General features: G+C 39.0%; 1 protein-coding gene across 4 annotated transcripts in view; it reads left to right on the forward strand.

The window, feature by feature from the left end:
• The window catches only part of LOC141544318 (keratin, type II microfibrillar, component 7C-like), a 41706-nt gene extending 21581 nt beyond the window's left edge, over positions 1-20125 (forward strand). For 2 of the 4 annotated variants that reach the window (XM_074270330.1, XM_074270331.1), the window contains 9 exons: positions 9604-9991; positions 11476-11684; positions 13131-13191; positions 14298-14393; positions 15008-15172; positions 17416-17541; positions 17883-18103; positions 18335-18366; positions 19516-20125. In XM_074270330.1, coding sequence (XP_074126431.1) covers positions 9608-9991; positions 11476-11684; positions 13131-13191; positions 14298-14393; positions 15008-15172; positions 17416-17541; positions 17883-18103; positions 18335-18366; positions 19516-19700 — 1479 coding nt within the window. In that variant the 5' untranslated portion in view covers positions 9604-9607 and the 3' untranslated portion in view covers positions 19701-20125. Of the gene's footprint in view, positions 1-9600; positions 9992-11475; positions 11685-13130; positions 13192-14297; positions 14394-15007; positions 15173-17415; positions 17542-17882; positions 18104-18334; positions 18367-19515 lie in introns of all 4 variants that reach the window. The other 2 variants (XM_074270329.1, XM_074270332.1) reach the window with 2 other exon arrangements.
• Positions 20126-24120: the final 3995 nt, after the last annotated feature.

A 24120-nucleotide genomic window follows, 5' to 3' on the forward strand; every position in this document is an offset into this window, starting at 1 on the left:
ATCTATCTACAAAAGAGTATAGAACACAACTAAACATGTCTGAAACAAGCTGGTTCCAAAAGACCTAAGCTGGCGTCTCCCCTCCATCAGCTCTTTTTCATTCATCCAAATGTGTAGACATGCTTTACTAGGAATTTTCTCCAATTTTCTCTCTAAGGTTCAATGTAGGACCACTCTCCAAGAATCTCCCAGAATCCATCTCAGAGGGTCTGAGCACTATTTAATCCCCTTATCAGGATCATGGTGACCTCTCCTTGTTATAATCTCAGGATTCAACCTGAGCTGAACAGTAGGTATTTCCACTGGCCTGTTTAGGCTAGATGGAGACAATCACACAACTATTGTTGAATTTCTCAATTCTATCTTTTGGTTCAAATTCACTGTGAAAAAAAAAAATTGGCAAATGTCTTTAATAGAATGGTACTACTGTACTAGGCTCTGGCAGGGAAATCAAAGAAAAACAAAGGACAAAATCCCTGCCTTTAAGTCAATTGTACAGTCAATTTTTTGGAATAGTGAAAAGTAGCAAGATAGTGATTGTGAGCAAGTCACTTAATCTCCATTTCCTCACCTATAGTGAGGATACTTGCCCTGCCTATACTCAAAAGCTTGTATGTGGTGGCATCTTGTAATCATACCGTTCTCAAAAAAATGTAAGCTATTATTATAATTTTATTAATAAGAATAATAAAAACCTGGACAGAATCAATCACAAGACTATTTATTAAAGGACCTATAGAAATAGTGTTATAGAAATTATAAATTAAGAGAAGATAATCATGGTGCAAATTATATAATTGGAAAATATTTGATGGGAATAGAAAAACTATAATAAAGCTTAAGAATAAACCAGACAAGAAGGAGAGAAAAGGGAATCAATCCCAAGAAGGATACATATGAAAGTCAAAAGTAGAGTGTGGTATATATATGGGGAACCATGGGAAGAGACTGCCTTCCATTGAAATAGACTAAATACATTGGAAAATGTAGGGATTTAGGTTAGAGAGGGAAAATGGTACCTGTTGATGAGGACCTTTGAATGTCATATTTAGAGATTTAAATTTAAAAGCACATCAGTAAAGACTGCAGATTAGAAGCAGCAATCCAAATGAGCTCTCTCAACATTCTTGATTGGAAGGAAAGATCTGAGGTGATTGTCTTCTGGAACACCTACATGTAACAGAAAGAATAACAGCAGCTTCAAGAGCTTTCAGTTCAGAGATGTAAGAGGCATTGGACAACTGGTCAGAAAGATAATAGGCAAACCCCTTTCTAGTACTGAGTACAAATGGTGCAGAATGGCAATTATCTTGCTTATAAGCAGTTCTGCATAGCAGTTCTAGAATAGAGAGGAGCATTTGTGGTTCATCACAAGGGTTCAAAGGCCCAGGTCAAAGTTTCAAGTAGAGCTGAATATTGTATTGCCACTGAATACTGGTTGCAGAAGAGCAGGAGACCTGGTCCCAGTTTCAGGGCCAAAAGGAATACTAGTGCTTACAACTTCAGGAGATTAGGGGTCCTTCCTGAGTCTTTACCAGAGCACACACCAGGAAAGCAATGACCACAACTCTCCCTTTGGAATCACCACACCACCTTGGGGAATCAATCACCAAAAACTTGAGGATCTCCAGAACTAGTTCTGAAACCAGCAACCCAGAAAAAAAAAAAAAAGTCTAAAGTTTGGAAAAGAATCTCCTCACCCCTAGGTGAATGGAGTCTAACTTTAACATAAAGTTCAAAATCAAGAAATAGGCTAGGAAAATGAATGAACAACCAAAAAAAATGACATAAGAATCTACAATAATAATAGGGGAAGACCAAGACACAAATTTAAAAGAATATAATAATAGGAAAAAAGCTACAACCAAAGGCTCAAAGAAAAATGTTAACTAGATCCACTACCCTCAAATTTCTGGAACTTAAATAGATAAGAGTAATAGAAAGAAAATGGAAAAAGTTAAAAAAGAGCAATGCAAAAAATTATGAAAAGGAAATTAACAGCTTAATAAGAAAGGAACCAAAAAATGAAGAAAATAACAACTCAAAAACTAGGATTGGCCTAATAGTAAAAGAGGTACAAAAATTTATTGAAGAAAAAAATTCCTTAAAATTCAGAATAGAACAAAATGGGAAAAAGAGAGGTACAAAATCTTGTAAAAATAATTTCTTAAAAATTAGAATTAGTTACGTGGAAGCTATGACTCCATGAGACATCAAAAAGTAATAAAGTTAAAAGAATGAAAAAGTAAATATGAAATATCTCATCAGAAAAAAAAACAAAAACCTAGAAAACAAATTGAAGAAAGACAATTTAATTGATCTAGCAGGAAAACATGATTTTTAAAAATACTAGGTAACTTATTTCAAATTATAAGGGAAAACTGTTCTTACATCTATGTGCCAGTTGGTAAAATAGAAATTAAAAGAATCCACCTTCTGAAAGAGGTCCCAAAATGAAAACTCCCACTAAATATAATCCTTCAGGGAAGAAAATGGAAATTTAATGAAATAGAGGCCTTTCAAGCATTCCTGATGAAAAAGATCAAAGCTAAATAGAAATTCTAATATTTAAACACAGGACTCGAGAAACATAAAAAGGATAAACATGAAAGAGAAATCATAAATTACTCAATAAGGTTAAACTGTTTACATTCTTATGTGAAAAGATGATTCATGTAACTTCTAAGAACTTTATCATTATTGGGGCAGTTAAAGGAGTTTATATAGACAGAGGGCATGGGTATGTATGATTCAATTTTGTTGGAATAATCTTCCAAAAAAATAAGGAATAAGAAAGAGGGATGTACTAGTAGTGGGGCAAAGAAGAATGAGGGAAATTTTGTCATGTAAAAAAGGAACACAAAAAAGGGCTTTTGGAGGAAATGAAGGGCAGACAATGCTTGAACCTTACTCTTAGGTATGGACATCTAACTTGCCCAATAAAACATTTAGAGAGAAAGGGATAAGAGGAAGTAAGGTGGCTAATAAAAGAGAAGGTAGATTAAGAGAGGCAGTGATTAGAAGCAAAATAAGCTTTTGAGGAGGGATAGGATAAAAAGAGAGAAGAAGAAAGAGAAGGAAGATACAGGAGAAAACAATAATCATAAGCGAGAATGTGAATGGCATGAGTTCATCCATAAAACAGAAGCAGGTAGCAAAATAGATTACAACTCAGAATCCAACAAGATACACGCTTGAAACAGAAAGACACACCAAGTTAAAATAAAGGACTGGACCAGAATTTATTATGTTTCAACTGAAATAAAAAAGGCAGGACTAGCAATCATGATCTCAGACATAGAAAAAGCAAAAATTGACCTAATTAGAAGAATTAACAAATAGACTACATTTTGCTGAAAGGAATCATAGAAGTAAAATAATATTTTAAAAATGCAACAAGTTTCTCTGATGAAGATCTCATTTCTCAAATACATAGAGAATTGAATCAAATTTATATATAAAAAGAAGTCATTTCCCAATTGATAAGTGGTCAAAGGATTATGAACAGGCAGTTTTCAGAAGAAATTAAAACTGTCTATGAAAACATATGCTCTAAATTATTATGTGCATATATATGGAGGGGAAATGCTCTAAATATGAAAAATGCTCTAGATAACTATTAATTAGAGAAATTCAAATTAAAATACCTCTGAAGTGCCACCTTAAACCTATCAGAGATGATAAATGCTAGAAAAGAGGACAGAAAATAGGTACATTAATGAACTGGAATAGTAAATTGGAGAACAACTTGAAACTATGCTCAAAGGGCTACAAAAACTGTGCATATTTTTGACCCAGCAATATCCTATCTCCAAAGAGATCAAAGGAAAGGGAAAAGGATTTATTTGTATAAATATATTTCAGCTCTTTTTGTAGTGACAAAAAAATTGGAAATTGAGGGTATACTGTTCAACTGAACAAATGTTCAATTGAATAAATCAGTTGTGATGAAGTACTATTGTGCTATAAGAAATGACAGGGGGTGTTCAGAAAAATATGGCAAGACATATAGGAACTGATGCAAAGTGAAGTGAGAAGAAATGGAAGATCAGTATGAACTGTAGCAACAATGTTATAATGATAATCAACTGTAAAAGACTTGGCTACAATTTTTCATAATGAAAAAAAAAAAAACTTCTACTCACTTCCAGAGAAGAACAAATAAACTTTCAGTTCAAATTAAAACATAATTTTCTCAGTTTCATTTATTTTTTTTTTGCAACATGGCCAATACAGAAATATTTTGCATAATATCACATAATTGATATCATACTGCTTGCCTTTACAGTGGTTTGAGGAGGGGATAGGAAGAGGGAGAGAATTTGGAATTTAAAATTCAAAAAGAAAACAATATTGAAAATTTTTAAAAATTTTTTAAAAAGTTTGAAAACAACAGCAAACAACTGCAGCATATCAGAAGTAAAGAGAACTTTATTATTTAATCCAGGATTATTTAATCCAGGACTTCTTAATCTCTTTCCACTCACGACCCCTTTTCACCTGAAAAATTTTTGTCACACCTGTCTTGCATCAGAGCTAAGGTGTACTCATGCACACACAGTGTAAAATTCATGTGTGTGTTCAGGACAACACTGCAGAGAAGTTGCAGTGGAACATGGGTAATCACTGCCAAAAACACTTCAGATTCATTACACATTTGATTCTGCCTTAATTTTTGATAATTGCATTCAGAATCCTTTTTAATATGACCACATTTTTTGCAACCCCCACATTCAGTTACTCAACCCCATATGGGGTTGCAACCTACAGTTTATGAAGTTTTGATCTAATCCACTACCTTCATTTACAGCTAAGAATAACATATAGCTAGTAAATATCAAGGAAAAATTTTAAGCCAGATCTGCGTCTCTGAGTGTTCTTTCACAGCTTGGGAGAAAATTGTTAAGAAGGGAATCCCCTAGGAACAGGAAGATAAAAAAAAAAAAAAAAGCATAAGATCTCAACATTAGATTACTTCTCTCTGCCCAATGATCTCATGCTATCTACCCAGGAAAGGCAAAGTTGGGCAAAGGCAGAAGTACTCACCAGGATATGCCAATATTTCATTTTTAGGATGGAATGTGCCCAAAAACACTATTCAGGAGGTAGCAGGAGGCACTGCCAATCATTGACACATTCCCACAGGTACCTATTCTCCAGGAAGAGATCTTCTAGGAGTGGATGCCACAGAGATCACCACAAGTGACAGCCTCTCTTGAAGTGTTCACACCCATTGAAAGGTGGGGGTGGGAAATGGGCAGAGCCAGGAGGCAAGGTTGGGAGGCCTCTGTAGCCTATAAAGTCCATCATTCTGCCAAATTAGACTATTCCCAATGGGTCACTTCTATTCATCCTTGGTTCACAATGTATGCCAACTAGATAACTCCCTCCTTCATTTCTTGTCAAGTTCCTACCATTCTTTAAAGTCCAACTCAAATACTATCTCATCTGTCTCCCAGGACTTTCTCTGGGTCTAATTAGAGATTTCATTATTTTGTAGCTGAAGAAAAATAGCTAGTATTTAGTTTGCAAAGTACTTTATGTATTTTTTCCTCTCTTGATCCTCACCACAACCTTAAAAGGTGCTATTGTTATCATGTTTTACAAATGATTAAAGGAATTGAAAGAGATTGAGTGACTAGACCAAGTCCACACAACTAAGTAAAAGTTTGAGGCAGGATTTGGACTTGGGTCTTCTGGACTCAGTGCTGGACTACCCACCATGCCACTTAATCACTGGAAATTGACTGCCAGGGAATAGAAGTGATTTACAGAAGGCAATAGAATGAACCTAGTCCAGAACAACTATGAATGAATATCACAATTTTTTAAATATATGGAAACATTTCTTTTCTATTTCTTTCATAGAATCCATCCAAAAAGACCTTTTTGCCCATTTAGACCACCCTTGGTTTGTATTATGAAATAATCATGGGTTGCATTACAATGATCAATCCATATTCATGTCTCCCACTTGATTGTAAACACTGTGATGTGTGAGAGTGAATCTTAGCTAAACATTTTGTTTATCTCCTTTAGTGTCTTAGCACAATGATCCACATGAAGATGATGTTTTGGTTTCTGCTTCTAACATGCCCCCTTCAGTCAGTCTCATCAGTCATTTAAGGTTGCACTAATTCAGAAATGACAAAAGAACTAACAAAAACATGACTAAAGCCCATAAGACCCTCATTTTCCCCAGCTCTATCCCTTTATCCTCTTCATCCCACTCAGCCAAAGGGACTAAGATCCACAACTCCTGACTTTTCTCTGTAACATTAATCCAGAGAGGAAAAAACTAATACAATTCAGCAGAGTTCTGAAAAGTATTTGAACCAGGAGAGATGGAAAATAACCACATAGAGAAAATGTGAATAAATAAAATGCAATTTAAAAGGAAAAAAAAAAAAGGTTTCAGGTAGGAGGTAGCACCTAAACTAGGCCATAAAAAGAGGTAGGGAATTGAGGAGAAAGCATTCAAAGCAAATCAATCAACCAACCAGTCACCAAACATCTATTAAATGTCTATTGTGTGTCAGATAACTGCTTAAGTGCTGGGGACACAAAGACAATTTATGGTATTTCAAAAAGCTGATCATTGAGAGAATAATGGCACCCTGGATTAAGGAAGTAGTTGTGTTGTTATAGTCTGTCCTGGTCAGATCAGACCAGGAGTACCAGGTTCAATTCTGAGAACAATGTTTTAGGAAGGATACAGATAAATTGTGGGGTATCCTAAAGGGGGCAGGCAGGATGGTAAGGAGTCCCGAATTAATGCCATATAGAAATTACTTGGAAGAAATGGAGATGTTTAACTTGGAGAAGATTTAGTAGAGTTCTGATTGTTATCTTCAAGTTTTGGAAGACTGTTATATTGAAGAAGGAATGGATTTGCTTTTCTTGCCTCCAGAGGACCAACTGATGAAATGCAAAGCTCACTTGGGCTTGCAGCAAGGGAAAACTTCCTAGCAATTAGAACTTTCCAAAATATGGAATGAGATGCCTCCAAAGATAATAGTTTCCCCTTCACTGCAGAGCTTTGAGCTCTGGGTAACTATTAGAGGAGATTTTCATTTAGATAAATATACCTTAGATTAGATGGCCTCTAAGGTCTTTTTTATTATAAGCACTTTATTAGCTCATGGACAGGAGTATGCTAGTATGTGTTAAATAGCTGATTATTCAAACATACTCATGCCACGTTGAATTTAACCCTCATTATTAGCATTTTCTTCATTACTTTATTATGTTTAGAATACCAACAAAACAATCAATTCCTGATTTTCAACAGAAGAACAGATATTCACACTGAAAATTTAACAACTAGCTTTGGAGTCCAAATAAGCCAGCTGCAGCTTGCACATGCTATTTTGCCTGTAAACAACTAAAAGCCTCAGGTCCTTTCCAGGTCTTTATCATTTATGCCAATTTCACCATCTGTCTATTTCTGCTCCCTGGCAATGTGTCATTTGAATCCTTTATGCTTCAATATCAGTCCCTTTCCTCTCAATGGAGGGAGGTAATGACAATAACAATCCAAAGAGAAAAATGGAGCAAAAAAAAATTTCAACAGCTATCATTCACTCTTCTTAGAGATGCTCTCTGTAGTGAGAATGAAATGGGGAGAAAAAAAAAACAGCTAAAGATGAAAGGAACCAAAGGGGACAAAAAAATTTTTTTTTCAGATAAAAATCTCCTTTCTTCCCTATGGCAAAACTACTTTCAAGAAGACAGAATGAAGAGAATAGGGTTGATCTGCAACTATAAGGACTCAGATTAGAGCACAGCTAGAGAAAAGAAAGGGTTCTTAGATTAGATTTTGATAAAGAAATTCCTGAATACTGGAAAAGGAGGTTCTGGAATAAGGAAGAGGAGTGACAAGGATTGGTCTTTCCGTGGAAAAACCTTCTCATTAGGACAGCTCAGGGCTAGCCACCAGTAACCAGAAGACAGGGGGCTAGCCTGAGTGCCCTCTGGGGCTTTATGAGTCAATTGATTTCTGTATGATGATAATGTGAAGTTAAAAGCAAAAGAGGCTGGCTTCATCTACAATGATGCTGCTGAGTCTTCCCACAGTTTTCTGCTAATTAAGATCATCATCAACTTCCCTTATTGTGGGTCGTGATCTGTACACTCCTCTGGGAAGATTCAGCTCTGACCAAACACACAGATGAAGGCAATGTTTTCCCCAACAAGTACAGAGTTCAAAGAATCCATTCCCTTGTCTCCAATCAAAATGGCTTATTTGGACTCCAAAGCTAGTTGTTAAATTTTCAGTGTGAGTATCTGTTCTTCTGTTGAAAATCAGGAATTGATTATTTTGTTGGTACTCTAAACATAATAATGAAGAAAATGCTAATAATGAGGGTTAAATTTAACATGGCATGAGTATGTTTGAATAACCAGCTATAGAGAGAGTTAGATCAAGAAAGCTTGTTCTTAAATTCTGACTTTCATCACTTAATATCAGTAAGATTTTAAGGAGTTAATTTTCCCTCTTTTGGACTCATTTTTCTTCATCTGTAAAATTAGGAGTTAGTTAAGACAATCCCCCAAGATCCCTCCCACTTCTAATTTTATGTCTATAAGTCAACCTACCCTCAGAGAGCTACTGTGGGAAGAATAGACACAAACCAAAAGCACAGAAACAGGGACCATCCAAACTGAATGTCTCATTTCCATATGAGGAACCTGGGAAGGGGGAAAGTAGACCAGGCAGGCATCCAAGATGAGACATTTGTAATGTTCTCCTCTAGCATCTAGCACAAAACAATATACATAGTATATTAGCAATGGTTTGTTAAAGAAAGAATTGCTTGAATGAATTCTGAGGAAATGGTGTTTGTTCTTAATTTTCTCCTTGGGAAAAAATTAATTCTCTTCTATCCTACTGAAAATGAATCAAACTTAACACAAAATGGAATACAAATGAGAAAAAGCCTTTGCAAATTGAGCCCAGAAAAGTGCTGGAAGGAAATTTATTTAAAGGGTTGTCTTTTAGGAGTATATAAGATTGATCAGAGAAAGAGCACAGAAGGAGAATTGAACTGAATTAGGAAAGGAAATAAGAAATGCATAAGGAGGAGTGAGGATGACTCAACATCACATCCAAATTTCATCACCTCAGAAATCCAAGAAGCCCCATCTATGGTGAACCCTCCTACTCTCTGTCTTCTAGCTGCTTGCCCTGAAGTCATATAGGGAGAGAAAGGTCTGACTTCCCATAACCCAATTAGGATGACCAGGAAAGAAATTGTTTTTTAATTTTCACTCTATTCTGCAATTTCATAAAACAGCAGGGCAGGAGAAGGATGCTGTTTTATAGGGGCTGATAGACAGGCTAACCCAGCTTTGATATGTGTCTCCCTTTGGGGGTGAGGGAGGGGAGGAGTCCCCAGGAAAAGCTAGTGAGCAAATACTTACAAATACTTACTATACAAGGAGTGTATACTACAAGGAGTTCAAGCTCATAAATGCTTTCTCAGTGTTTTTATGCTGCCCAACCCCATTGGGCTGGGGAATATAAGAAAAGGGATGGCATCAGATTACCACAGACAACCTGGTGCCATCTCCACTCTTGACTTCATCCCCCTTCTCCAGCAGCATCATGTCTTGCTATTCCTTCCAAGCCAACTCGAGCAGTAGAATCCGGAACTTCAGCTCCTGCTCAGCCTTTGTGCCCAGGATGGGTGACCGTTGCTGTGTCACTGCTGCTCCCTACCGAGGAGTGTCCTGCTACAGGGGACTGACTGGCTTCAGCAGCCGCAGCTTCTGTGGAGGCTACAGGGCTGGCTCCTGCGGCCGTAGCTTTGGCTACCGCTCTGGCGGAGTGTGCGGACCCAGCCCCCCCTGCATCACCACTGTGTCTGTCAACGAGAGCCTCCTGACCCCCCTCAACTTGGAAATCGACCCCAATGCTCAGTGTGTGAAGCACGAGGAGAAGGAACAGATTAAGTGCCTGAACAGCAAGTTTGCAGCCTTCATCGACAAGGTGAACTGGGGTCAGACAATTTCCCTGAGGGCAGGCAGAACTTGGATAAATCCACTATGAGCCTCTTTCATATAAATGAGAGATTGAACTAGATCCCATTCATGGTACCTTAATCTAGGTTTAAAGGCTTTGATGCTATGCAGTCTAGCAAAGGTCACAGGGCCTTGTGTCCACAGGCTCAGTTATTGCTATTCCTCTCTTCTCCCCAGGTAGGACAGATTCTCCACTCCACTGTTCTGCAGGGCCCCACATCCTTGGGAAGAAAGGTTAAGACACAGATTTGATATTATTTTCCAAGGGGAGAGAAATCTTGGCACTAGAAAGAAGATGTTTGAGTAATAGCTCTATCTTTAGTGAAAGAACATCTACCTCCCATTCATCTGGAGAATAGGAAGAGTGTTTAGGGGGATGGAGATAAAATGTTCTTCTTCCTTTTGCTGAGTAATAAGACATCTCCACATTAATTCCATTATCAGCTGGGGGCTTCCAGATGTCAAGCACTAAAGGAGGGTAGAGAGTGGCTAGAACAATCTAGACAATGAGCCCCATGCTCCATCTCAATTAGCAAGACATTGGGGATGCAAAGACAAAAATGTAATAGTCTGCCTTCAAGAAACTTATATTCTGCTAAGAAGAAACAACATGTGAACAGATAAGTAAATAGAAAATATCTTCAAAATAATTTTGGAAGGTGTGGGGAGAGTACTAATTGAGAGGGAAACCCTAGAATTTAAGAATTGGCACTTAAATGGGGTCCTGAAAGAAGGGGACTCTTAAGAAGAGATCACAAAACTCTACAGTTAAAATTGGAAGGGTTCTTAAGGATCCTCTAGTCAGGGAGGAAAAAAGACTAGAGAAAGAAGATTTCATCTTGTCTAACCTACAACTACACAGGAATCTCTCTGTCCCAGAGCCTGAGAAGTAGTTTATCTGACCTTTGCCTCCAGTGAGGAGAAATGTCCTTCCAGTTGTGCATAATCCTGATTGCCTCCCAGTATCTTCTACCCATTGTTTCTAGTCCAACAACTTCATTTTTCAAATGATGAAACAAATACAAAAAAGGGGAGGACAGTGATGTGACAGATGGCAGAGCTAGAATCCAGATGAATTCTCTAAAAAGAATTATTTTCCCTAAATTTCTTAGGATGCTTACAACCCTGGCCTCCTAGATGGGGCCCATGAACTTCTAATCAGGTCATCCTGGGACAATGAGCTTTCCCCTATAGGATTCTCATACTAAGAGACATGTACAATGCTTAGAAAGGGAGTCTCCCACCCAGTAATAATGAAATCATAGGCTGAGCCTCTATTCTAAGACTGAGGGATAGAAGTGATAACATTCCCATGAGAGATCATCTCATCCATGCTCCTATGCAGATAATCTGCCATGATTTGGATCCATGTTTCCATACTTTCCAAGAAAGCTGAGGTATTCTCTCACTTTGAAAATCCCTGATAACTCTTTCCCTTCTCTGGAATGGCAGGTTCGATTTCTAGAACAACAAAACAAACTCCTGGAGACCAAGTGGCAATTCTACCAGAGCCGGAAATGCTGTGAGAGCAATCTGGAACCCCTGTTCCAGGGCTACATAGAGACGTTGAGGAGGGAGCTGGAGTGTGTGGAGGCTGACAGTGGGCGCCTGGCATCTGAGCTCAACCATGTGCAGGAAGTGCTGGAAGGCTACAAGAAGAAGTGAGTGTTGGGAAAAGAATAACAGGAATGCATTTAAGTTCCATCAGAAAGGATATGAGTCCAACAACAAAAAGAGCTCCCAATGGTGAAAGTTGTTAGACGTAGGAGGTGTGTGAAATGATGTGAAATGAAATGAGGGAAGCAGGAAGGAATTAATCACAGAAAGAGTTCTCACCTTTCTGGATTCTATTAAGAGTGTTTGATGATGGACCCTAGATGGGGATGGAAACACTGATAGCATGCCATCTCAAGACCCCAACATTTTCTGATTGATAGATAGTAGGCAAATTCTTGTTTTAAAGCATTTCCTTTCCATCATGTCATCTTCAAGTAGTGGTCAGTATCAATTAGAAAAAGCAAATTGCCTCACTAGCTGAACGTCAGTTTCCTTATCTGTTAAACACTAAGAGGAACACCTCCTAACCTTGTATGCTGAAACGAAGGAAAAAAACCCTGGTCTTTATCTACAGCTAACAAAAACATTTACTGATTATTGACATCTCTCTCCTCTCCTCTTCTCTCTCTCTCTTTCTCTCTCTCTCTCTCTCTCTTTCTCTCTCTCTCTCTCGATCTCTCTCTCTCTCTCTCTCTCTCTCTCTCTCTCTCTCTCTCTCTCTCTCTCTCTCTCTCTCTCTCTCTCTCTCTTCACAACTGTGATAGGCACTTGTGTGGAACATAGAAAGATGAAACATGATCCTGCTTACCCTCCACGGGTTTATAGTCTAGTTGGAGGAGATAAAACAATTTCTAACTTTTTATCAGGCGAGTGTCTCTTGAGAGCAGAAAGATGCAGCCTTGCACTTCAGCAGAAAGATTTCCGGTGAGACACTTAGAATTCCTCCCATAGGAAGAATTAGCTTATTCTTGCAGATGGGAAATAATGATGACTCCTAGACTGTTGAAGTTTTTAGTTGTTGATTGGTTGATTTTGCTTTTGGTTTTTAGTAGAGTTCTCTTGGTGGTGGTTTGAATACTCTAACAGAGAAGTAGAGGATTGGGCAAAATTACCTCTTCAGATTCCTTGCACAGACTAAGAATATTTTCATTCCATGAGCTATTTGATTCTAAGATATCTAGGATTCTCAGAAGGCCATCTTCTGGGAGTAAAGTTCAGGTCACATACAAATTCATTTTTCCTTCCTTCCTCCCTTTCTCCCTTTCTTCTTTCCTTCTTTCCTTTTTTTATCCTTTCTTTTTCTTTCTTTCATCCTTCCTTTCTTCTATTCTGCCTCCTTCCCTTTCCTTCCCTCCTTCCTTCCTTCCTTCCTTCCTTCCTTCCTTCCTTCCTTCCTTCCTTCCTTCCTTCCTTCCTTCCTTCCTTCCTTCCTTCCTTCCTTCCTTCCCTCCTTCCTTCTTTCCTACTTACCTTTCTCTCTCTTTCTCCTTCTTCTCAAATCCTGAACTCTGAGTATCTCAGAAACTAAAATTTCTCCCTCCCCCCACCAGATATGAAGAGGAGGTGGTCCTGAGGGCAACAGCAGAGAATGAATTTGTAATCCTAAAGAAGGTGAGTGTTCAAACCAGGATGTCCTAGATTAGAAATAGGAGAGGGTGCAACCCTCATGTGAAGGATACTGGAAGCCAAAGGCCCAGGAGGATGTTTAATAACTTTTATCCTAATATCTTGTAACCGAGTCCTTGTATCCCTTTCCTCAATGCCCACCATACCACACTCCCTTTCTTTCTTTGTAATATAGAGTAAGATTTGAGGATAACCCCAGACCCTCAACCCTGTACTCCCTATGTCCCTCTGGCATCACAATGACACCTAATGGTGCCTATAGCTCTGACCTGCCCAATTGATACTGTGTACCTAAGGTCAAAGGAGCATAGATTCAGAGATAGAAGGGACCATATTAGCTCATCTAAACTTTCTCATTTTTTTAGATGAAAAAAAACTTAGATTCATTAGAAGAAGTAACTTGAGACCAAGATCATACAATCATTAAGTAAATTTAATACTTAAACCTAGGTCTTCTAATTCTACATTTGATGCTCCTGAGGACTATTATCTATGAGTGCCACTGATTATCTAAGACCCAAATCATGTGCATTTGGAAAAAGTCACATTTAAAAGAATTCTTCATTGTGCTTCTTGAAAAGACTACCTAACTTTCCTGTCTGCCGCTCTTTCTAGACCTGACATCCTTCATATTATCAACTAAAACGTCATTAATTCTTAGAAATTTTTCCTGACTCCTCCCAGTGAAAAATCATGAAAATTTTCTAAACATGCTTATTTAACTTTTCCTTCTCCAGTTCATTTTTACAAATGAGGAAACTGAGCAAACACCTTTTGGTTAAGTGACTTGCCCAGGGTCATATAGCTAGTAAATGTCTGAGGTCAGTTTTGAACTCAGGAATATGAGTCTTCCTGATTCCAGACCTGGTACGCTATCCACTGTGACACCTAGTATCATCATCATCTTCATCATCATCATCATAACATGATGATATTTTATAATTCAATGTTTTCCTAACAACATTCCTGAGATAGATAGTATATTATTATCCCCATTTTGCAGATATGAAAACTGAGACAGAAGCTGGCAGTAAAGTCAGGACAAAGAATATCTGCCTCAGAATCCCTAAATCTCCCTTTCTCTTCTGCAGGATGTGGATTGTGCCTACCTCCAAAAATCAGACTTAGAAGCCAATGCAGAAGCCCTAACAGAGGAGATTCAATTCCTGAGAGCTCTGTATGAAGAGGTGAGGAGCAATGAAACAAGGATGATAGCAAGAACTCCATCCTTTCTGAACTATGGAACCAATCAGGCAGAAGATGTGGTGTCTAGTGGCAAAGGGATGATAGGTTAGAGGAGGAATAAGGGGATGCACCAGAAAAAGCTATTTTCAATGAGAATTTGGGGAACAGAAAACGCTGTGTCCTAATGACCTGAGATCATCCTGCCTCATCATACTATGTTATTCACTATTACCATGGAGATGGCTATAAATACCAGTAACCTGCCAAGGAACTAAGCTCTGGCAGAAGTCCAGTGCTCAGTACAGAGGAGAATAAACAAATAGATAAGGAATTTCTACAGAATCTGTGGGTCAGATAGAAATTACGCAAAAGGTTAATATTACCTATAATATGCAGGCAGGGTATTTTTTAAGAAATCTGTAGGTCTGTTTGACATCAACAGAAATAAAATGCCCCATTTTTGTGGGTTTCCATGGGACTGGATGTCTGGGTAGGGGGAGTCTGAAGATGTGAGCAACAAACAATCTATATTAAGGTAAAAGAGGAGGATTTTAAGGACAGTTTCAGAAAAGTAAGAATGTGTTCTGAATAAGCTTTTGGTAATGCTCCCCTACAGGAGATCCGAGTCCTCCACACCCACATCTCCGATACCTCCATCGTGGTGAAGATGGACAACAGCAGAGACCTCAGCATGGACTGTGTCATTGCTGAAATCAAAGCTCAGTACGATGACATCGCCAGCCGCAGCCGGGCTGAGGCCGAGTCCTGGTACCGCAGCAAGGTGAATAAGCCTAACTTTCTCATCTACCAGAAATAGAATTTAATCAGTAAAAATTTATTATTTTTATTATTGTTGTTTCAATAACCAACATTTGTATAGAGTGCCAGGCACTCTACTGAGCACTTCAGAGTTATTATCTCACAGTCCTGCAAGGTAGATACAAGTATTATCCTCATACAGCACTTAATCCTAATTGTCTCACCCTCCCCCCCCCAAAAAAAAGGTACATGGAAGGCAATAAGGTGAATGACTGGAAAGATAGGAGAAGGCTAAATTATAAAGAGTCTTAGATGCCGAACAGGGATTTTATATTTGTTCCTAGAGGCAATGGGGAGTCCCTGGAGTTTTTTGAGTGGGGGGGGATGACATAGTCAGACCTTCACTCTAGAAAAAATGACTTTGATGGCTAAATAGAGGATGTATTTGGAGTAGGGAGAGACTTGAGGCAGGGAGATCCACTAGCAGCATTTTGGCATAGTTCAGATATGAAATGATGAGGACTTGCACCAAAGTGGTGACAGTGTCAGAGGAGAGAAGGGGACATATTTGAGAGATGTTACAGAGGTGAAATGGACAATAGGTTGGATATAGGAGATGAGTGATAGTAAGGGGTTAAGGATGGTACTTAGTTGCAAGCCTGAGGAGCCTGGAGGATTTCATTATCCTCTTACATAAAAGTAAAAAGATTCTTTGCCTCAATTGCTACCTAGCCTAATCACTGAATGGCTGTGTCCTCAGTCAAATTGAGGCCTGTTGAAGACCTTAGCTTAAAAAGGCCAAGGTCTCTAATTTCATCCAGGACCATCTGCAGTAGTCCTGATCTATATCTGATCACTGGACCCAGATAACTCTGGAGGGGAAAGTAAGGCAGGTGACCTTGCATAGCCCTCCCTCCTTTAAATCCATTCACTTGCATGTCATAGTATCACCTCCCTGATGTTATGGTTTTCTTTGGGAACAAATTCTTTGAGGACAAATAATAATAGGAAAGTTAAGTGGAAGAGAGAATTTAGGAAAGAGAGTAAGTTCTGTTTTGGACATGTTTAGCTTAAACTGTCTACTAAACATCTAGTTGAAGATAAAAGATGAAAGTTGGAGATGTAAGACTGGAAGTTGCAGAAAGAATAGAGTATAAGTTGATTTGGGAATCATGGGAATTAAATCCATGGTTGCTAAGGAGATCACCAAGTGAAGGGAGAAGAAGGAGCGGGGCTGGACAGAGCCCTCTGGGACACCTATGGTCAAAGGACAGGATCTGAATAAAGATCCAAGAAAAGAGATTGAGAAAGAGCAGTCTTTATAGGAGGAGAACCAGGGACAGAGTGTCCCAAAACCTAGAGAGAATAAAGTATCAAGGAAGACAGAGTGAGTGATCCACAATGTCAAAGTCTGAAAAAAGGTCCAGGAGAATGAGAATTGAGAAACAGCCATTGAATTTCTCAATCAACAGATCACTGGTCACTTTGGAAAGAGTAGTTTTGATGAAATAATGAGGTCAGGAGAGATATTGTAAGGCTTTAAGAGAAGAAAATGAGACAAACAGAGGTATCTACTGTAGATGGATGACTTTCAAGTTCATCCACAAAGGGCAGATGATATGTAGAAAGATTATTAATGGGAATGGAGAATCAGATGGGTTTTTTTTTTTTAGGACTAGGGAGTCATGGGCATATTTGTAGGCAATAAGGAAATAGAATGATAAAAATGAGTTATAAAAGGGGTGACAGAGGGGTAATCTATTGTAGGAAACAGGAAAAATGGGATTACTTGAGCAGGTAGAGGAGTCATCCTTGGCAAGATATAAAGAACACTTCATCATATGAGATAGGGATGAAAAGGAAATAAAAAGGAAAGGTCTATGATCTTTTCTTATTACTACATGAGTGATATAGAGGAGAAAGAGGGATGAAGAGGATGCTCATAGCCTAATTTTTTTCTGTAAAATATGAGGCACAGTTCACATCTCAGAGTGTGTGAGAAGAGGGAACCATGAGAAGCTTGAGAAGGTTTGGAAGGTTTGAAACACCTGCTGTGGGGAGAAGGATAGTGAAGTGATGAGAGGTATAGTAGTATTGCATAGCCCCAGTGGGAAGGATTTTAAAGGATTTTCCCTTTATCTGGAGCTATTCCTCTCTGAGGGAATTATGGAATCTTTTTCCCTAGGGAGGAACAGGGGATAGATGAGATAGTCCTTAAATGTCCATGTGTCAGTATTGAATACCACCCTTCTTTCCCTCTTACAGTGTGAGGAGATGAAAGCCACAGTGATCCGCCATGGGGAAAGTCTGCGTAGGACCAAGGAGGAGATCAATGAACTGAACCGAATGATCCAGAGATTGACTGCTGAAGTGGAAAATGCCAAGTGCCAGGTGTGGACACTGATCATTCTCCAAAACAATTAATTTAGTTAGACTGTAGCAGGAGAAGTTCTGTTTTTATACTTAGAAGAATTTCCCAACAAGTCCACCTGATGACACACTAAGAAAAATGACAGACAGATGCCATGAAAACTTTTCCTGTAGCAAAGCCTTTGTCATTCTTGTCTAATTGATGTGCATATGCGTATGGGAGAGAAAAAGAAAGGAGGAGAAGAGTAGAGTTTAGCACAAAGATTGGAGAATAATTAGATTTACCTCCATTGGGGAGTTTGTGATTCCAGGACAATTTGACAATCCACTATCTCCTTCCCCTAATTCTTGTGTTCCTCCAGAATTCCAAGCTGGAGGCTGCTGTGACACAGTCTGAGCAGCATGGTGAGGTTGCCCTCAATGATGCCCGCTGCAAGCTGGCAAGTCTGGAGGAGGCTCTGCAGAAAGCTAAGCAGGACATGGCTTGTCTGCTGAAGGAGTACCAGGAAGTTATGAACTCCAAGCTAGGTCTGGACATTGAGATTGCCACCTACAAACGGCTGCTGGAGGGCGAGGAACAAAGGTAAATCCCTTTACTTCCTCAGGACTCTATGCGCTGATTCTCTATTCTCCATTCTCCATCCATATTTGAGATTACCATGATCCACATTACCTTCTGTTTGCATTTATTTGCACAAAACTCTCATTGGAGCTTTTGGAAATAGAGATAAGCAGCATGTAAGGCCACATATAAATAAATATATATATTTCACGCACTTTCTATCTAATACTGTGCCATTCTCCTTTCCCCCAGGTTGTGTGAAGGTGTTGGAGCTGTGAATGTCTGTAAGTAATTGAGGTCCTGAGTTGTTAGACAACAAGAGGAAATGGTCAGATGGACATGACAGTGTACTAAGATGCTAATCACTCTAGACTTCAATAGGATGACCTGAAACGAGATCTTATCTCATCTTCTAACAATCTGGGACCCAGTATGTTGCAGGCCTGGCACACTTTCTAGTGTGACCTTAAATCAAATGATTCCACTGTTTCCTTCTCTGTAAGATGAGGCTAATACTATTTACACCCAGTTCAATTTGCCTAGATCTCTGTGTTCCAAAAATGGTGCTCTGGGGAAGGTTTACATGGGAAGTTAGAAAATGATTATAAATGGATTTCTGTTCACACCAATAATCCAACCCAATAAGGTTGCTAGAAGAAAAGGATTTATGGACCTTAAAATACTGCAAAAATGTGAGAGGACCTATATTAGAAACTCAGCTGTCACTTAGCTGTGTAACCTGAGGCCAGTCAGATCATAGTTTCCTCATCTGTAAAATGGGAGCTAGATTAGATGATCTCAAAGTTTTCTTTCAGCTTTAAATCTAAAATTAGATAATCTCATCTTTTCAGCAGGAGAGTTAAACTAAAGAAAGTATTCCTCAGCTATGCAAGTAGGAGCCAGAAGTACCTATTCTTTTCTCCTGAGTCAGGTCCAGTGGGAGACATGTGGGTTAGGAGAGCTTCCTTCCTGTCCGTCCATTATCTCAAAACAAGGGTTGAGATGCTTAACTCTCTGAGTCTTCCTCTAAATAGAGCAGACTGTTCTGACTTCTATTGGGAGAATTGGGCAGCTAAAGATTTTGAGAAAACTGTAGAAATTTAAAATCTGAATCCAAGGTATCTTTGGTACATGTTGTAAGTATTTTTTTAAATAAATCTTTCCAGGCATTTTGCTTCTCAGATATTGTAAAAAACAAAAACAAAAAAAACAAACAAAAAAAAAAAAACTTTCTTTATGCATATCTGTACCTACTATATCCTTTTCCTTACATTTTGGTAAAATAAATTACAGCTCCTTTCTACTTTCCAGGATTTTGGTAGTCTTTCCAAATGAGATAAAATATGACACTGCACAGATGTCCCCCTTGTGGGGCGGGATTCGGCAACAACCCAGAGAAATAACGTGTCCTCTGATCTCTTTCTCCCCCACAGGTGTGAGCAGCTCCCGGGGCGGAGTGGTCTGCGGAGACCTCTGTGTGTCGGGATCACGTCCAGTAACGGGCGGCGTCTGCAGCGCCCCGTGCAGTGGGAATCTGGTGGTGAGCACTGGGGGCCCTTGTGTGCCCTGCGCTCAGAGCTTCAGTCGCGGGAGCAGCCGTTCGGTCCGGTTTGCCTAGATCCCCCCAAACTTCAGTTGTAAATAACCCCTTCCTCACCCCTCTGGGAACCAGAAGGTATAGTCTCCTCTCTGGACAACGAAAACACGCAGACTCAGAACCCAAACTTCGAGAATGGAGGAAGAATTATTGGGAGACCTGAGGATGCCCACGGAGAGGGGGAAAAGAATGGGAGAGAGAAGAAAGATGGGGTTTCCAATTTTGCAGCTGTATCTCCTGGACAGCTCTCTCTAGCTGGCTCCCCACTTCCTTTGGTCCCATATGTATCTTAATTTTTTGAAGGGGCTCCCTCCCCAAGCCAGAACCTGTTCGCCCATGCCCAGTCCCCTATCTACTTGGCTGGCTAGCCCCTACCTATATTCTCTCCGCCTTTCCCCTGGACTTGACTACTGAATTTCCAATAAATTAATCTTTCTTGCACTCCAGCAACCTAGTGGTTTGTTCTGAGAGAGTAGAGAGTACACCCATACATGACTCCATTCCAGCCCAACCAATCATGCAAACATCTTTTAACCATGACCTTCCTAAGGAAATGTTGGGCCATCCCAGCTCCTTATTCAATGGGATAGACTCAGATAAGACCTCCTGCCTTATTTGATTCTGCCAGTGTGGACAAGGCCCTGCTCTGGACAATGGAAGGAGAAATGTACAGGGAGTAAGGACAGTACTCCTTGTCCTTAGGGAGCCCTCATTCTGAAGACACACACCCAGGACACAGGGATCCAGATCACAAGATGTCAGGGCTGTAAAAGATCTCAGAGGCAGCCAGCTGATGGTTTGATGCATAAAATGCTGGCCCTGGAGCTGGCAACACTTGAGTTCAAATCTGGCCTCAGATATTTATTAGCGGTGTGAGCTTGCGCAATCATATTTGTTTGCCTCAGTTGAAATGGGAATAATAACAGCTCCTCTCTCACAGGATTGTTGCAAGAATCTAATGAAAGTATATTACTTGGCTATGGTAGATAAACGCCTATTCCCAGCCCAACCTCTTTATTTCTCAGATATTAAAAAAGAACCATGGAAGTATCACAAAGTTATGCAAATAATTGACACAATAACCAAAGACAGACTCAAACATAATAAGGAGGTTGTAAGTTCAGGTACCAATGCTGAAGAACAGGGAAGGTACTAGGGAGCAAATCCTAGACCAGCGTTCTCAAAGTGTAGTCCAGAAAATTCTGGGAGTCTCTGAAACTCTTTCAGAGGGTCTACAAATCCATTTTTATTTCTGATATGGCAAATATCTATAAATATAATTCACATAAACTAAAATTGTTTGGACAGATCCTCAATAATTTTAGTAGTACCAAAACACTGAGAACATACATTTGAAAACCACTGACCTAGAGTATAAGGGGCGGGGGGAGGAGGTGGGGAATAGGATTCAGAAACTAAAGAATGGAGCTGAGGAGAGATAGGTAGGAAGAATGATCCAGATAAGAGGACTAGCCCATGAACAGAGAATAAGAATCCTTGTTTCATTATAGCAAATTCCAAGCCAGAAAAATCCCCAACTCGGAGAATATTAGAACTGGAAGGGGAAACTCAAAAATCATCCAACCACCCCATTTTATAGATGAAGTAACTGAGGTCCAGAGATAAAGCAATTTTCCCAAAAACACACAGCTATGGAGTAGAAGAGCTGGACAGTCAGATTTTGGAGAGTTGGTGGTGGTAGAGGAGAAATAATATTTTGTAATATTACAATATGCCTACCTGCAATAAGCTACCATACTTAGAGAAGAGCACATGGGTTTGTGGCATCCAGGAAAGTGAGAGGCTGGGTCCTCCATCTGCTTCCAGTGAGGGAAAAAGGTCCTGAGGCCATGGGACTTTCACCAACCAATTCTGTCTCACAAAGACTATGGCTCTGATTTGAGGTTCAAAATAGTTAAAAATGACTTGTTGAAGGGAATGAAGGATATTGCTGGAATAAGAACTCACATGTCTCAAATCTCTATCCAGGGCTCTAATTCTCCATGCCATTTCCTGCAGCCTCCTGCCATGGCCCTTTCTTTCAATCCATCTCCACTCCAGTAGAATCTAGGATTCCCTTTCTGGCTTCCCAAGAGGTTGACTTTTTGCCTTCTCTAGCCAGGAACCAGGCCAACATCCTATTAATTGCAGTCTCCTTCTCCTCCTCATCCTCATTATCATAACTAACATTTATTTACATAGTATTACCTATGTGCCAAGCACAATGCTAAGGACTTTACAATTATCTAATTTGGTCCTCAAAACAACCCTGGGAACTATGATTGCTCCCACTTTACAGTAGAGGGAACTGAGGCAATCCAAATTTAAGTGGCTGATCCAGAATCACCTAGAGAGTAAGTATCTGAGGCTCAATTTAAACTCAGATCTTCCTGACTCTTGGTCCAGTTCTCCAATCACTTTGCCACTTAGCTGCCTCAAGAATGCTTTGCAAAGGAACTGGAAATTGAAAGGATGCCCATCAATTGGGAAATGGCTAAGTAAGTTATAGTATATGAATGTTATGGAATATTATTTTCTGTAAGAAATGACCAGCAGGATGATTTTAGAAAGGTCTGGAGAGACTTACATGAACTGATGCTGAGTGGAGTGAGTAGAACTAAGAGAACATTGTACACAGCAATAATAAGATCATTGATGATCAACTGTGATGGACTTGGATTTTTTCAAGAATGAAATGATTCAGGCCAATTCTAATGGACTTGCGATGGAGAGAGCCATCTGCACCCAGAGAGAGGGATATGGGAACTGAATGTGGGTTACAACATGATATTTTCTGCTTTTTGTTGTTGTTTGCTTGCTTTTTTTCTTTTTAAATTTTTTTCTTTTTGATCTGATTTTTCTTGTGCAGCATGATAAATTGTGGAAATATGTATAGAAGAATTGCACATGTTTAACATACATTGGATTACTTGTTTCTAGGGGAGGAGTGGGGCAAAGGGAAGGAGAAAAAATTGGAACACAAGGTTTTGCAAGGATGAATATTGAAAATTATCTTTGCATATATTTTGAAAATAAAAGGCTATTATTAAAAGATTTAAAAAGAAAAAAGAATGCTGTATAAGCCTAAAAGTGCTATATAAAGGTGAGCTATTATTATTATTATCAAAAGTAACAATAATGCCTTCATGGACTATCTCACTGTGTGGTTCTAAGGAAAATGCCTTGTAAATCTTATACCAACCAAAGGTATATGAATTTTTATGAACATTGAATTATTGTCAGTCATGTTTGATTCTTTATGATCTCACTTAGGGTTTTCTTGGGCAAATATATTGGAGTAGTTTGCAATTTCCTTTTTCAGTTCATTTTACAGATGAGGAAACTGAGGCAATTAGCGTTAAGTGACTTGCCCACACAGCACTAAGTGTCTAAGGCTGGATTTGAACTCATAAAGTTGTGTCTTCCTCACTCTACACCTGGCATTCTACTCCCTGTACCACTTAGCTGCCTATTGTTAATATTTTCATTACTTTTAAAGTGACCTGATTTCTGCAACAAAGAGATAAACTTCTGTGAATATTACATTGTGCCCCATCTGGATACTGCTAATGAAGGATTCTTTGAACATTAATAACCAAAACCATAAGAGCCATATTGAAAAGTTGGTGATTTTTATCAATAGATATAGAAAAAAGCAAAAAACAATCTCTTAGGGATTAAACCCAGGCCTCTATGGTGCTAGAAGTGAAAGGAGCTCTTGAATCAAAGGAAATGAAAGTGGAGAGATCATAAAAAATTCTATCTGAGGCTTATTCTTTTTAGTTGAAGGAGTATCCTAGCATTGTTAAAAAGTTGGTATTCTACCCCAAATCTACAACCACAAGTGACCTTCTTGTTAGGATAATTGTTGAATCTCCAGGCTTCGAACCACCAAAACAGGCAAACAGCTACATATCTGAGTTCAACTAAATCAGTTCCTTCCCCTTACAAAGGGCCATTTTAAGAAGACTTATCCTGGAAACCTGACCATTCACTGCAGAGGAAGACACTGCAGAGAAATAGTCATTAAGTACTTATTATGTTGCCAGACCCTATGCTAAATGTTGAGGATATAAAGAAAGATAAAGATATTTACTTTTAACTTATGGAGTCCATAGAACAATAGGAGAGACAATTTGCAAGCCATGCATAAATAAGATATATATAGGACAAATTGGAAAGCACTAGAATTAAGGAAAGATTGGGAAAGGGAGATTTTTCTTTTTCTTTTTTTAATCTTTTTTATAGAAGATAGGACTTTAGATGGACTTGAAAAAAGCAGAGATGAGAAGGAAAGAATATCTCTCTCTATGGAGGGACAGTCAGTAAAAATACTCCCATTCGGGAGATGGAATGTATTGTATGAAGAAATAGGAGAGTGAGGAAGCCAATGAACAGGTAAATTCATCAACAAGCTAATAAAAGAATAATTCATCATGTC

This window comes from Sminthopsis crassicaudata, chromosome 5, assembly GCF_048593235.1.
Source record: "Sminthopsis crassicaudata isolate SCR6 chromosome 5, ASM4859323v1, whole genome shotgun sequence".
In the NCBI taxonomy this organism is placed as follows: Eukaryota; Metazoa; Chordata; class Mammalia; order Dasyuromorphia; family Dasyuridae; genus Sminthopsis; species Sminthopsis crassicaudata.